The sequence below is a fragment of the Linderina pennispora genome (genome assembly GCF_002104995.1).
Source record: "Linderina pennispora strain ATCC 12442 chromosome Unknown DL89scaffold_125, whole genome shotgun sequence".
Lineage (NCBI taxonomy): Eukaryota > Fungi > Kickxellomycota > Kickxellomycetes > Kickxellales > Kickxellaceae > Linderina > Linderina pennispora.
This window is the reverse complement of record NW_024468373.1, coordinates 13,668-29,355: the sequence shown is the minus strand read 5'-3', so window position 1 is coordinate 29,355 and position 15,688 is coordinate 13,668. Positions and strand designations below refer to the sequence as shown.

Here is a 15,688-nt window from a genome sequence, read left to right as displayed (position 1 = left end):
TCACAGAGGAACCTGCGACGAAATCTGAGACATCCGCGTCGGACCGATCTTGGTCTTGCGAGATGGATGAGCAGTTGACGATTTTGTACACCTCAATAATCTCCTTCCACGACGCATACTCCAGGAAGATCAGCTGCCGCTGGAAAGCCCCTGCATAGTCTTCTGCTGTGGCGGCTCGCACGCCTCTATCATGGGCTGGCCGACTGGTCGTCGATAAAGGCCTTGCCGTCGCGAATAAGAAACGACACATAGAATATGTTCTCCACTGACTGCGCAAACGACTGTGGGTTGATGACCAGCTTGAACAGATTAATGGGCCCAACCTCGGTCAAGATCTTGTGCACCTTGCGCACCAGCTTTGTCGTCTGGTTCTCCTGCTTCTTGATGTCTCCGGCCTCCATAGTTTCAATGCTCGCCACCTGTGACTGGTCGGCCCCCATTTCGACGCCCGCGCTGCTGCACTGTGCGCTTCCTGTGCTTAACCTCAGCCATCAGCGGCCCGTAAATATAGCTGAACCGCGGGGCCTTGCGTGTGAACTTGGCAGCAACCTCGCCTATTTTCGCCCAATCTGCTGCTTGCGGTCATTGCTGCTGCATGTCAGCGTCGGTGCCGTACAATGTCTCGCGCAGTTTTTCGACATACTCGAGCGAGTCGAATGCGGCGCTGTCGATGCGCATTTGATGTGCCTTCTGCGCGCTGATGTCAGCAGACAGGATCAGGAATTGCGAGTCCAGGACGCCCTCGCTAGTGTTGTTGACTGTGCCGAATAGCATATTGGCCCGCTCCAGGTCCTGCAGTAGAAGGTCCGTATTACCTTCAAGGTACTCTTTCTTGCGCGCAGTTGCACTGGTCAGTAGATTGCGGTAATCTTGCCGCAGCAGCCGACGTTGGTGTTGCCTCGCTATCGTCTATGTCAACATCCATTATTCTGATACAATTTGTGTGTTCGAGAAAAGTGCGCGTTTGATTCCAACAGCTTGAGCTGCAATTTTCAACTATTGATTGATAAACACTACATGTGATACATTAAGGAAATGGGTTGGGCCAGGATTTCTGGTAATTCATATATAGCAGCTATGCCATATAGAAATTGGTTAACTGCATCATATTTCTCTAATTAGTTTTCAAACAGTGTGTGGAAAGTATCCTAAAGATCACGATTGGCCTATCTGTCAAGCCACTAAAGCGGAGATGGTGGGCAGGGCAGGAGATCAGGGAGAACAGGAGCACCGTCGATGTCATAGCTGGGCCTTCCAACCACGTTACCGCTAGTTGGAATACCTGGATGCGGCACTGGTCAAAACAGACTGCGGGACCTTCAGTGTCCTCTGCATGACATCGGGCGCAGTGACAAACACGCTACGAAGATTGGGTGTATGCCAGTCCAGGTGGCAGTGGAAGAGCCAGGCACCTGGGTTATCCGCACGGAAGCGAATCACCACATATGTGAACGGGGTCACAAAGACAGTGTCACGGAGAAGAGGTGAGAAGCCATGGCTGGGGACAGTGCGGCGGGTGGTTCCAGCGGTATCATTGACCTGACCGCGCTCGATAACCTGGAACATGTGGCCGTGAAGGTGGAACATGTGTGGGGCATTGGACGTGCTAAATATGACGATTCGACGACCTCATCCAGCTGGAAGACCTCGGTATTGGTCTGCGGGCCGTAGATGAGCGGGTTTTTGGCCATCTCGCCATGGTCAAGGCACTGAAAATTGCTGGGACCTTGGGTCGCGGTATTCAATGAGATCAAAAGTATCGTAGACAACAGCAGCTGGGTGTACCCCAGGGTCGCATTCCTGAAGGAACGATCGGGCTTGAGTGCTGGCAGATAGTCAAGTGACTCGGTAGTGAGCTCATCGAACTCCTCTGACAGGATCTGGGTGGTCGGAACTAGCGGTGCTTTGGCGTCGTACTCAACAGTACCGTTATAGATAGATGGAAGGATCCAGGAATTACCGGAGCACGGGGAGTAACCATGCTGATATGATAGGAATAGTTTCTGTCCTTGGTTTCCTTGGCCTTGACCAGCACCGAGGCACGCTCGCCAGGAGTCATACGAATAGTCCTCAGAGCCTTAGGCTTCGTGCGGGCACCGTCGATTTCATACAGTATCAGCTCGTGGTCATCGATAGAAAACTCCATGGCTGGGAAGCCGGTCATCGGGACAAGGCGGATGCGGTAGGTCTTTCCAGGCTCGAATCTGATCGGCTTTGTCTGATTCCCATTGAAGCCATTGACTAGACCATGAGGCGGCGGATCAAGGGGCAGACCAGTTTGGCGGGGCTGCAGCAAGAAATCCAGTGACTGCTGGATGGTCCACGGCGACCAGTCCTCAAGCGCAAACAGGTGGTACTCGCCATCGTAGTCCCCGGATTCGCTGGATCACGAATGATGAGGGGCGTGCGGAGTCCGTCAAAGTTCTGCCCGGCTGTGTGTCCATGGATCCAGTATGTTCCTGACTGCTTCAGGGGGATTCATACGAAAGTTGCTTCCTGGAGCAATTGAGCACTCTGTGATCATGGAGGGCCGTCATAATAGTTGGTGCCGCGCTGAAAGATGCCATGAGCATGCAGAGAAGTAGGCACATCGAGCGAGTTGTGAACGTTGAGAATAAGTAAATCGCCAATTTCGGCTTCGACAACAGGCAGAGGGAACTTTCCGTTGACAGTGATGCCACGCTTAGGCGCCTGGTCCAGGCCACGGCTGGTAGTGAGATAAGCAATGTCCCAGTCATGGACAACTTGTTTGGCCTGTGCAGCACAAGCAGTAGCAGCAGCGAAAAGGACAATGCTGTTTGAAATACGCATTACAGGAATGATGAGATGGAATGAAGTAGACGAATGAAAGTGTGGGTCTGAGATGCGTTTGAAATAAGAATGCATGTCAGATGTCTGCTGCTTTATATACCCTATCTCGGGCCCAGCTCCATGCCTTGCAGAACTCTGGTGGCATGCTTAGAACAATTGAAAACACAAAAAGGTAGAGGGAGAAATGGCTACGATAGATTGCCCAAGGAACTCATCGCCACGCTGCATTGGTTTGGTTGAGATTTAGAATTGTGCTTCGGTCTGCATCAATGTGGTTGGCATTTCTTGTGTCCAATGGTGTTGGGCACATCCTGCTTATCGCATTCACAAATGTCTTGTACTCAACATTTTCCACTACTGGCTGCAGACAACAGCCGCAATTCCGCCAAATGACTACACCTGATGCCGCTAGGACTGTGTATCAGGTGTCTGCATCACATATACCGTGCCATTCTTTTTTAGCGACAATTGGTCCCAACATACTCAATACAAGCACAATGCATCAGCAGAAAATGGCAAGAGACAGACAACAAAATGGACAATGCACATATCTAAATGCAGAATTGTCAGCAGCTCTATCATAATATAGTATGTTGGTTTGATGGCTCACCCAAGATGGAATCAGTCTGCAGCAGAGATCTGCGCATTTGAGGAGCTAATACCTTCGTGGTACATGGTACATATACTCAATACGTTAATAGATTATTTGTGATGCTGCTATTTATTGCCATTTGTATCACATCTGCAATCCACTAATCAACAATGTGTGCGTCTATTGTAATGAGGCAGCGCCATTAGTGAGGAGGGCTGGCTAGGAGTGCAGGAAGGATTGGCGCACCGTCGATGTTGTTAGTCATTTCTACCAACCACGTTTTCCGCTGGTCGGAATACCCTGGAATGCGGCACTGGTCAAAAACTGACTGCGGGACCCTCAGTGTCCTCTGCATGACATCAGGCGCAGAAACAAATACACTACGGAGATTCGGGCTGTGCCAGTCCATGTGGCAGTGGAAGAGCCACACACCCGGATTGTCGGCGCGGAAGCGAATCACAACATACTGGAATGGACCAAGGAACACAGTATCGCGGCGAAGAGGCGAGAAGCCATAGCTGGGACGGTGCGGCGGGTGGTTCCATTGACATCATGAAGCATGCCACGCTCAATTGACCTGGAACGTGTGGCCGTGGAGGTGGAATGGGTGGGGTGCAATCGAGGTACTGAACAGGACTATTTCAATGACCTCGTTGTAGTTTAGCACCCTGGCATTTGTCTGTGGGCCGTAGATGAGCGGGTTCTTGGCCTTGTCGCCCATGGTCAGTGCGCTGAACAGTGTTGGGACCTTGGGTGCGCGGAACTCAACATAGTCGAAGGTATCGTACAGGACGACGTCTGGCGTGAATCCCCACGTGGCGTTCATGAAGAAGTGAGTGGTCGGTCCTGGAGCGCCGGCAGGTAGTCGAGCGACTCGGCGGTGAGCTCATCGAACTCCTCAGACGGAATCACAGTGGTGGAGCCAAGGCGGCGCCTTGGGGTCGTACTCGACAGTGCCATTGAATGTGAATGGCAGGGCACCAGCGAGCACAGGCGTTCCCGGCGAGTTCATGGTGACATGGTACGAGTAGTTGTTCGACCTTGACCGCTTTGCCTTGACCAGCACCGAGGCGCGCTGTCCAGGGGTAACACGGATAGTCTTCAGCGTCTTGGGCTTTGTGCGCACGCCATCGATCTCGTACAGAATCAGGTCGTGGTCGTCAATGACAAAACTCGAGGTTCGGGAAACTCGTCATCGGGAGAAGGCGGATGCGGTAGGTCTTTCCAGGCTCAAACTTGATGGGCTTGGTAAGCGTGCCATTGACTCGTTGATGAGGCCGTGGGGCGGCGGGTTGAGGGGCAGGCCGGCCAGGTTCGGTTTCAGCAGGAAATCCATTGACTGCTGCATGGTCCACGGGCGACCAGTCCTCAAGCACAAACAAGTACTCGTCATCGTAGTCCCAGCGCTCCCGGGGGTCACGGATGATGAGGGGTGGTGCGCAGCCCGTCAAAGTTCTGCTCGGCTGTGTGTCCATGGATCCAATGGGTTCCTGACTGCTTCAGGGGGATCTCGTACGTGAAGTTGCTGCCGGGGGCAATCGAGCACTCGGTGAACATGCCAACACCATCGTAGTAGTTGGTGCCATGCTGGTAGATACCATGGGCATGCAGAGAAGTGGGCACGTCGAGCGAGTTGTGGACATTGAGCACCAGAAGGTCGCCGACTTCAGCTTCAACAATGGGCAGCGGGAACTTTCCATTGACAGTGATGCCGCGCTTCGGCGCCTGGTCCAGGCCGCGGCTGGTGTTCAAGTAGGTGATGTCCCAGTTGTGGACAACTCGCTTTGCTTGCACTGCGGCAGCAAAAAGGAGAATGCAGCTCGAAAGACGCATTTTATAGGTAGTAGGTAATAGGCGGAGATATAGCAGGGAGGAGGGTGGGGATGCAGAGGGATGTTGCAGGAACAATGGACTGCAGGATACCCGTGTGCTTTATAAGAGAGATTTTTGCTGCAAGATAATATGCCTCAAAGAGCTGGTCGGACATTGCTCGTAGCAGAGCGGCTACGGACGGACATCGGGGGAGCGTGCGAGTCGGGGTTGTGAGGCACTCTTTTGCGTAAGCCGGGGGACAGGGGATCACCAGCTGTTTGGCATTCGAGGCAGTCCTCCCAATTTGCGCTGGCATTAGCGAGAGACGCCACACTCGGGAAATCGCGAGAAAAAAGGCAGCTTACAAAGACAGCTAGGGTGAAGGAGTTGCCATTATCCTGCATGTACATTGCGGATCATTCATACAGTTGAACTTGCTGTTTTCTTTTGCTGTTTTTTTTTTTGCTGTTTTCTTTGCTGTTTTTTTTGCTGTTTTATTTCGCTGCTTTACGAGCCCAGCTTGAGCCAACTAGTTGCGTGCGTATGCGCATCTGTCCGCGCATGCAAGGTGATTTCCTGGTTGGTGTTGGGGAGGGCAGTTTTGGCGCTTTCTAGGAAGCTATTCTTGGGCATTAACGCTAGCACAAAAGCTGGCTGGCATCCTGATTCTGCTGTTGCTGAAGGCTTCCACGCATGCAGCAGCAGACGGAGTCGTCCAGCCATACGCTGTCGAGTGCAAATTCCTTAATCGATTTGCTGTGATCACGCTCTAGTGCTGGCACTCACCGCTGTGATGATGGTGGCTGTGCTTGCCCCTGGGCTTGTGCCTGGGCATGCGCTCGTACTCGTTCGGCCCATCGTCATCAGACTCGCCGCTGCTGCTCTCCGAGTCCGACTCGCCAAACTGCCGCTGCTTTCCGGAAAATGCAGCAGACCTTCGACTTCTTCTTCCCCATGTGCTCGTTGTCAACCGTGTCGTCGGTCCACTGCACCCGGTTGCCTGCCGGAGAACGTCGCTCGTGGCCGCGCAGATGCAGGATCCCCTCGGGCGACTCCTCGCGCGAGCTCGTCGATATAACCATTGTGCGCGACCCGTGCGAGGGCGTACCGGGGCCGCCCAGCATGCGTGTGCGGGAGCCTGCCAGGTTGCTGAGGGCGGGGCTGGCGCGCGAACTGGACTCGCTGCTGCTGGCGTGCTCGCTGGCGGCGGTCGGGCGGGTGTTTTGGAGCGTGGCTGGCGACGGCATTCTGGGAATCTTCAATAATTTATGTACAGGAAGGCCTGAAGTGGAAGGTTTGGCAGTGAAGGAGCCAAAGAGCAAAAGGGGCTCCCCTGGTTGGTCCTTGGGCTGCCAGTTGTGGTCACAACGACACGTGACGAGGGCTCCAGTGGAAGTGGGGTTGCAACAGAGTGCCAGCCATTGCCTGCTGTGCACCAGACTGTGCTGCGCTGCCTGCCTCGCATGTTCTTTGCCAGACGCTCGTGCAGGCAGAGGCGCAGCTTGCGCTGATGGCGGACAGTTTGTGGTTTCCTCCCTTTCTTTCCTCCCTCCACCGCAATTATTAGACAAGCTTAAAAACAGCCATTATCTCTCTTCCCTTTATACTCCTCGCAGTTACACGCGTCTCTAATATTGTACTTTTATACACACAAATCGTCAATGACATCAATAGTGCTTGAAAAGAGGTAGGCGATATAGTGAAAACCGGTTTACAGTGGGCCCGTGGTCCCTGAAAGGCGGAATGCTTTTATCCCAGCAAAGCGCTCTGCGCAAACCCCTCGCAGGGCTGCATTGCGCTTTCTTTTTCTCCTTTTTATTTGCAGACATCCTTGGGCACTCTTCTTCACTAGCTATCTACACCGCCTTTTTTACACGCACATCCCTCACGCTTATAATAGTCCATGTATTTTAGGCTTGTCGAGTTTGACGACGTGCTGTTCAGCTCAAGCAAGCCACGGCTGGACCTGCAGCAGCTCTCGAGCCTGTGCTTCCGCGGCATCCCCGAGGTGCCCGGGCTGCGTGCGCTCTGCTGGCAGCTGCTTCTCGGGTACCTTCCCCGCGAGCGTTCACGGTGGACCCAGGTGCTTGGCGAGCACCGTCGCTCCTACTACGAGGTCATGTCAGATATTGCTTCGACTGAGGAGTCAGCGCGGCTAGCAGCGCAGATTCGGGTGGACGTGGATCGGACGATGCCCGACATTGCGCTGTTCCACAACAGTATGGACAATCCGGCAGACAATACCTCGCGGTGTGGGACAAACATCAGTGATCGCACAGCAGTCAGCAGCTCGGAGTCGCTAGACGGGATGCCTCGAGGCAGCATTTACCGCAGCGACTCTGTGCAGAGCTCGCTGACGTGGCAGGTCGAGCATCTGAAGAAGTCGCTGGGCGAAAAGGTCGCCAACGTCATGGGCAGCGCGACGGTCAGTGGCAACACAGATGGCAGTGGGCGGTTGGGACGGAGCGCAGCATCGCACGAGGAGGCGATGGCGCGGATTCTATATGTGCACGCAAAGTTCAATCGCGGCGCCGGCTACGCGCAGGGCATGAACGAGATTCTGGCGCCGCTCTACTATGTCTTGGCGGGGAGCCAGCAGAAGGTCTCTGGGTACTCGCATGCCGATTGCGAGGCGGATGCGTTCCATTTGTTTATTCTGGCGCTGCGCGGTGTGCATCTGGATATGTTTATTACTGCCATGGACAGTACGCTGGCTGCCCCCAAGACAGAGGAAGCCCGGCCACAAAAAGTGCAGCACGGAGACGTGCTGGCAGCAGCACTGATGGCGGGCAGCGCTGTGTCATATGTGGCTGCTATGCATTCGGTGCAAAACGCAGGCGTGCGCAGTCCGCCGCGGCCAACGTCGCCTGAGGTGCCGATGCTATTGACAGGCGGTACCGGCGGCCTGCAGCACACACTAAAGTACTGGTGGGTCAGCTGCGTGCGGGCAGCGGACCGGCAGCTGTGGGCAAAGCTGGAGGGCCTGGGGATCCAGCCTGAGCACTTTGCGCTGCGCTGGCTGCTGGTGTGGGGGGCGCGCGAGTTTGCCCTGCCCGATGTCCTGTTGCTGTGGGACGCGCTGATGTCGAATCGGGCACGGCTGACGGCGGCCCAGCAGCAGCCTGAAGCCGACCAAAGCCAGAGCGACGACAGCAGGCTCGAAGCCGAGTTTCTGCTCGACCGCGAGGTGACCAGAGCACTGCAGCCAGCGTGCGAGGGGACCGAGGAGCTGATCCACCCGGAGCAGTTCCGGTCGGTGAACTTTTCCGCAGGCAGACTTGACTGCAATGTGCGTGTGCAGCAGAGCGCATCGGGCGATGACGAGGACTGCAGCGAGTTGGGCTTTCTGTTTGACTTTTTCACCGCCGTGCTGCTGGCGGTCCGGGGGCGGCTTCTGTCGATGGACTTTGAGCAGTGCATTGGCTTCCTGCAATGTCTGCCGCGACACATCGAGGAGCTCGACATGCCGCAGCTGCTTGCCGAGACGACGCGGATCAGACAGAGAAGGGCGGCGGCGCGCGTCGTCCATGCCTGCCGCAGCGTGCTGGCGTCGGCGGCTCCGCGGAAACGCAGCGATAGCCAGGCAGCAAAGCTGGCTCCGCTGGTCAACAGCCTGGCGACCACAACCCTGGCATCGCCAGAGCCGCAGTCGCCCGATCCGCTGATCATGGTCAGCAAGTTCTTCGGGCAGATCACGGGCAAGCTCAAGTTCCTGCAGCCCGGCAGTGCGCCGACCTCGCCGGTATCGCCACTGAGCCCGCCGCCGTCGGCCACATGGGACGGCGGCCAAGCCCCGGCGTATTTGCTTCTGGCGCTGGTGCGCGCATCCGCCAAGGGAGCCCGGCAGCTGCACATCTACGAGGTAGTCGACTACTCGGCTGCGACCAATACGGCGGCGGTGCGCAAGATGGCCGAGTGCGACGCGGCTGCGCCCTCGCTGGTGGACATTGAGCGCCAGGCGAATAGGATCGACCGGTCCATTGTCAAGGTGTGCTTGACGCCGCCGGAGGTTGCGCCGATGGTCAGCTCGGTGGGGAAGCAGGCGGGCGAGCTGCTGGCGGGGCCCGGCTCGTTTTCGGGTAGCCGGCCTGGTGGTGGCAGCGCGGCGAAGCTGCAGCATGGGCGCCAGGGTCTGCCTAGCCTGACTATTCCGAAGCCGGCTGCTGGTGTCCGGGCGGCGAGCAGCAGCAGCACGGTGGTGGGCGACAAGGAGCCGTTCTGGTGGGCCAGCATGGAGACCGAGCCCCGTGCACTGGGCCGAACAAGGATTGACTTTGAACTGTGTGATTTTGACTCTGACGACGATGAGTGAAGACACTACGCCTTCCAGCAGGCACGCCAATCAGCCTTGTCCCGCACCCTCCCTTGCAGCCATGCCCTCTTGCTCTTTTATCTCCTTCGCTCATTTAATTGCTCTTGTCTTGCCTTTTTTGTAAATTCCACTCTGCTTCCTTCCAAATGCCCCTTGTGAATTTCTAATGTCCTACAAATACAGCGGCTCCCCAGGCAGTAGAGCCCTCGACAAAGCCCTGCCATTTGACATTCTGTGCCAGATATTCGTGTTCGCGCAGTGGCCGTCGCTGGCCCAGGTCTCGCGATGCTTCTACCAAGTGTCACAATCGATGGCAGTACGGGCACACTACTATCTGGCAGAATTTGGCCGCCACCGTGTGCTGGATGGCAAGCTGGGATTGCATGGCCGGCGTCCCCAGCTGATACGCCAGGACATCGTGCTTTTGCTGCTGAACCTGGGAGCCGACCCGCGAGCCGACGACCAGTGGATATTTCGGTTTGCGTGCTCGCACGGCTGGACAGTGATAGTGCAAAAGGTCCTGCGAATGTGTCTGCACAGCATTGACACGGCAGACGGCACGCGGCAGGTGCTGCGGGAATGCCCCGAGATGCTGTTTGAGGAAAGCAGCGGCGGGCTGGAGAACTGGCGCGGGTCGGCTGCAGTTAATATCCGGAGTGAGCACTTGTGCAGGCGCATGCAGCACCTTATCGATGTGCATGCCGATGACGATGAGGCCCTGAGAATTGCCTGCGGCATGGGGTTCACAGGCGTGGTGCGTGCGCTACTACAGGCCGGTGCTGACGTCAATGTTCTTGATGGCGAGCCTCTGGTGCTCGCGGCGACGCACATGCGGACGGCTGTGGTGAAGATGCTGATTGCTAATGGCGCCAGCGTCATGGCCGACCACGCCAAGGCATTGCGGTCGGCGGTGCTGGTCGGCGACGCAAACATGGAGTGCGTGACATGCCTGCTTGAGGCTGGTGCCGACCCGCAGGCCATGGACAATAGCAGCCTGCTGACGGCATGCTACAAGGGCGACGGCGAGTTCCCAAAGCCGCCGCCGCTGAGAGACTACTGTAGTGATTTAGATAGACCAATGTCGCGTGCGCACCTACTAAAGTTCTCCTATGCGGGCGTGCCCAGCAATGGGCCGCTGTATGACTCGCCAGCGATCAGAAACGCGGGCCCTCTGTCTCCGTCAATGATGCCGCGCCAGCCGCGCCGGTACCGTAACCAGGCGCAGGCTTCGCGGTATGCCTCGCAGTCGGGCAGCGTGCTCTCGCCTGCTGCTACTGCCATGTCATCGGTAGTGGCAACCCCTACCAATCCCGCCAGTGGCCCAACCAGCTATCACGACAAGCTGACGCCATCTTCTCCGACAACACACATTGGTCTGGTGCGGCTATTGCTGGCCCGCGGAGCCAACGCAGATGCGCGCAACGGCCGTCCCCTGGTTTACGCGTGCTCGCGCGGGTCCACCCGGATTGCAGCAATATTGCTTGCATATGGTGCACACGTGAGCAAGGACGAGGCCCTGTGCGAGGCTGCCGAGTGCGGGCACCTGGAGACCATACGGCTATTGGTTAATGCCCAGGCGAATGTGCATGCGGGGGAAGAATGTCCGTTGCGGAATGCTGCGCGTGGCGGCCACCTGGATGTTGTCCGTCTGCTGATCGGCGAGGGCGCCGATGTGTCGGGCCAGAGCGGGATCCTGGCGTTGCGCGCGGCAGCCAGAGCCGGCTGGGTTGAGATCGTCAGGGAGCTGGTTCGCGCTGGCGCCTGCTCCAGCGACGACGAGTTCAGGCGCTGTGCGATGCGGTCACGCCCCATGAGGAGACTTTTGGGAATGGAACATGGGATGGAGTTCCTGTACTAGACTATTTTTTCTCTTGGGAACAGTAGATTGCAATGTATAAACGTTTTTAAAGCGCAAAAACATGCCACCACTCCTGTATAGCATTCTTTGTGCCCACTTCATATTCGCCATTGGGTGGGAACGTGGAGAGAGGGGACGCTTTTCTTTTTTGGAAAATAAGAGCTGGTCTAGCCTTCTTAGTAGCATACTGCTCTACAACACCCCCCCTCTACCCTCTCTCAAGAATACAGAACAGGGAGGAGAAAAGAGGATTAGACATGTCCTCTAGGCTTGGAGCGTGATATTGATCGAATAAAATTTTACAGCGAATATGGTGGCTAGAGTACCCCCTGCTCCTCATTGCGCAACGGCTAGTCCCTGTTTGGAGATAGAAGGAGGGTCGTCCATACCGATTGTTCCCAGCATTCCGCTACCATCTTGTTCCATTTTTGACCCCCTTTAGCCCATTGCCACCTTTCCATCCTAGAAGTCAACCCCGTCCGCTCCCTCTTTCTCTTCAGCAATTTCCTAGCCATTTCTTCTTTTTCGCTTTATAGTTTTACATAATTTGCTCTCAACTCTTTTGTATTCCGATATCACAGACATCAAGATAGGGGTTTTGAGGCTAATATTGAATCCCCCTTTGGTCATATTCGGTTAACGATTTCACTTGCCACAGCCCCTTCACTGCTGACGATCTCGATCTGCATTGGGATTCCTCAAGTTTTTCCGTTCACGTTCTTTATTATTCCTATCTTGCAAAAAGCATGCTTTCTGGCAGCGCTGCATCGCATGGCGACACCGCCGCCACGCACCAGTTCAGCTTCGAGGGCGAGTCTGGTCTTAGCAAGGGGCTCGACTGGATGATGCCAGACTTTGGCTCCTCCAAGCTCACCATCCCGGATCTCGGCAACCCGCGCACCGACAAGACCAGTGACGCCAATTCTGAGGATTCCGAGGAGCCCGAGGCCACGCCGATAGTGCAAGCGGCTATATGCAAGAACGCTGCCATTGATTCTACTGCCACCGAGCCGTCGCCGGCTGCCAGCACCGAGACCGCGTCATCCAAGGCCACCTCAGAGGGAATTGCCGTGGAGGAGCCTGAGCTGGTGGCTACCGCGCCAGCGCGTGTTATTGTGGCAAAGCCAGAGCAGCATATGGAGCCAGAGGAGCCAGAAGGAGGCGCCAGGGAGACCAAAGATGCCGAGAACAATGGCTTTGACCAGTCCCACCACCACTACGATTCTATTACCTTCTCGTACGCCGCTCTGAAAAGCTCGCCGGCAGGTGAGGCTGCAGCGGAGTCGCCTGTAGAAGCAAAGGACCAGCCACCCGTCCAGGAAGAGACCGTGGATACCAAGTCGGATGAGGATGCTCCGATTGATACCGAAAAGCGTGCTTCTCTGATCGAAACCACCCCAGTGGCTGATGAGTCCGCTGCAGAGCCCCAGGATGCCACGGCTGCAGTTGTGCCGCCTGGTGGGGTCTCAGGCTCAACTAGTGATGCCAGCGATAGTAGTGTGGAGGCGCCAAGCAATGCGAGGGATGTAGTCCAGGCCACCTCTGCATCGGTTACGTCGGGCAGCGAGGAGAGCCTTGTAGTACCGCCGGCTGCTGTGCCGGAGCCAGCCACCAGCGTGCTTGCCGATTTCGATATATTCAACTTTGACAACAGCACATCGATGGCTACTGATCCCACTGCCAACATGTTCTCCATTACAATCCCTGCTGAATCGGCTGTTGACGCCCCAGTATCCGGATCCAAGCGCGCTTCGATGCATGAGGCTGAAAAGTCCCAGGAGGAAGAGGAGGCGAAGGATGACCAGGGAAAGGAGGAAGCTGGCTGCGAGGTTGCGCCGCCAAAGCATGATATGCCCAGCTCTCAACCAGTGTCGCCACAGCCAGATGGCAATCGGCCGACATCGCCTGCCAGCTACAGATCGCGTACCAGGAGCCGTCGCGGAAGCCTTGCCAGTGCCTTGGCCCGGGAGGGTAGCCGCCATGCAGAAACCAAACTACAGAAGGCGCTGAGTGGCAACGAACTGCGGAAGACCTCTATTACCAAAGAAACCACTCCCGAAGCTAGTCCTGAACAGGGCCCCGAAGCGGCCCCCAAGACTATCTCTGAAACAGCCCCCACCGCAACTCAGCCAAAACAAAGTATTAGCGGGGCAAGCGAGCCCGTGCAAGCGAGGCCCGAGCGCCTGCCCGCCGCCCAGGAGCGCCGCGTGCAGACCGCAAAGTCGCGGCTCAGCACAACTGACCGCACCAACCAAGGGCTGCAACGCCAGCCGTCGCGCATCCTGAGCGGGCTGTCCCGCAGAATGCAGTCTGTCCGACACACAACCTCGATGGTTCTGCGGCGTACTGCACGCCCGATTTTTGCGCCCCGGAATGAGCGTTCAGCCGACAATCTGCGGCCCAAGACTGTAGACCCACGCGTGGATGCCGACGATGATGTGCCGCCTAGGTACCTGGCATCCGAAGACAGCGACAAAAACATCGATGGGTCGGACTTTGACCACGATGGGTTTGATGGCAAGATGTCGGTAGAGATGGCTGCCATGCATAGGGGTGCGAAGAATGTCACCAGTACGGCTGTTGCTCGTGCTGGACTCGGAACCCTGAGCGGCAGACTGAACACGTTAAAGCGGTCGACCAGCGTTGTTGTTAGGAACAGCATGACTCGTGCAAAGAGCCTGTTTGTACCCAAGAGATCGCCTGGTGTTGCTGTTTAGAGCTGGCAGCTCTGCTGAAATCCCTTTTTACTACCTTTCTACTATTCACCACACTATCTTTACCCACGCCATTCCAACAAATCTCCCTAATAACTTCTCTCCTCTATTTGACACTTCTAATATCGCTACATGGCCTGTGGTCGTTTAGGCGAGAGGGCTGCTGAAGAACGCAAAACAAAAATTTTCCGTATGTCAGCTATCTCTATTAAAATATGATAATAATGGTTAGAAGCAATTGGTTTACGTAGGAATGATCTGTCAAGGAGCTGGTAGTAGTCCGGAGTTTTTGAAGGATCTTTACCGAGTGAAAACGAAAGAGAAAATAACTGAAAGGAGGCTGTACGCATTTGGTATATGGCCAAATCCCTGCCAGGGACAGCGCTGCACCATCGGCTTGATGCAAGGTATGCGCCTGCCCTGAGGCATTGGCATCGGCGGAGCGCAACACAGGGCTAATATTCGGATGTACTAGTAGCCGCTTCTCGATATATCATACGATGCGACATCCACTGATCACTGGTATGTTGCCATCCACAAGTATGTGTTGAGGTTTATATTACACTTTTGATTAAATATTATTTGCTATGTCGGGTTGATGTGCTCAAGATACCCGATGGTCAGCAAGTGCTCGACATCCGAGCGGCACAGGTAGTGCTGGGTGCCGGCTTGCAGGTTGACGATACCAGACTGGGTTACAATCTCACCGCAGTCTCTGTGTACACGCACTTCGATCAGCAAATCGCGCGGCGGTACCTCTCCATTCAAGGCCCAGTCAAGCGAATCATTCGGACACAATGTGGCCTCCACGCTATCTCTGTACTTCATGTTGAGCTTTGCATACTCTCTTGCATAGTTCTGCTCCTCAGGCGCCAGTCTCTGCGACACATTCTGTGGCACCATCGTCGGCGCTAAATGCACTGCCCACAGCAACGACTGCAGAAACTCTGCCCGTTTCCGGTGGTACGCCATCAGACACCGCTTGTTGCGCTCAATCGTGTGCACGTAAAGCGCGACCTGGCCCTGCATGTTTTCGCTTTCCATGGAGCGGCTCACGTCTGCGGGGTCGTTGCTGAAAGGCTGCGAAGAAAGGTCCGGCTTGCTGGTCGACTGGCTGGGACTAAACACACCCGAGGAGCTCTGTTGGCTGGAGGACTCTGTCGCCTGGATAAGCTCGACGACGCGTCGCCACAGATATCGCGACTCCTGAGTTACAAGGCGCACCAGCTCCTCATTATAGGCAGGAATGTGGTCCGGTGTCACATCCTTGGCCTCCTTGGCCAGCTTGAAGCATTCGTCACCCAGCATTCTTCTCGAGCGCCTGCAGAATTGAATAAAGCCAAACAAAATTTGTGGAGGAGAAGCCGAAGCGCCTGTCGCAGCTCCGACCAAAAGGCTTAGGTGGTCTTGATTCCATGCTGTGGATCGTGGTGAATTAGATCAGTGATGGCTGGGACCTGGCGTGGCGACATGTAGGGACAGCTGCGGATCTGCCAGCCTCAGAGTAGAGGGTGCTGTTGGCTGAGGCACCCAACAATGCACGTATAATTGCGCAATGCAGTGAGCGCCCGGACAACCCAAGCTGGTGG

The 15,688-nt window shown here is 55.8% G+C and overlaps 2 protein-coding genes across 2 annotated transcripts; both read right to left on the bottom strand.

Moving 5' to 3' along the window:
• Nucleotides 1-1,269: 1,269 nt before the first annotated feature.
• Nucleotides 1,270-2,811, bottom strand: DL89DRAFT_262773 (Cupredoxin; the record flags this gene model as incomplete). Its single annotated transcript, XM_040885873.1, has 4 exons — nt 1,270-1,557; nt 1,629-1,916; nt 1,961-2,287; nt 2,590-2,811. The coding sequence occupies 4 exons, from the start codon at nt 2,809-2,811 to the stop codon at nt 1,270-1,272; spliced, it is 1,125 nt and encodes a 374-aa protein (XP_040739167.1).
• Nucleotides 2,812-3,520: 709 nt separating this feature from the next.
• Nucleotides 3,521-5,646, bottom strand: DL89DRAFT_272719 (uncharacterized protein). The gene is made up of 5 exons (XM_040889008.1): nt 4,824-5,646; nt 4,640-4,770; nt 4,316-4,591; nt 3,988-4,201; nt 3,521-3,921 (listed from the first exon to the last, which is right to left on the bottom strand). The coding sequence occupies exons 1-5, from the start codon at nt 5,234-5,236 to the stop codon at nt 3,606-3,608; spliced, it is 1,350 nt and encodes a 449-aa protein (XP_040739166.1). The 5' UTR covers nt 5,237-5,646; the 3' UTR covers nt 3,521-3,605.
• Nucleotides 5,647-15,688: the final 10,042 nt, after the last annotated feature.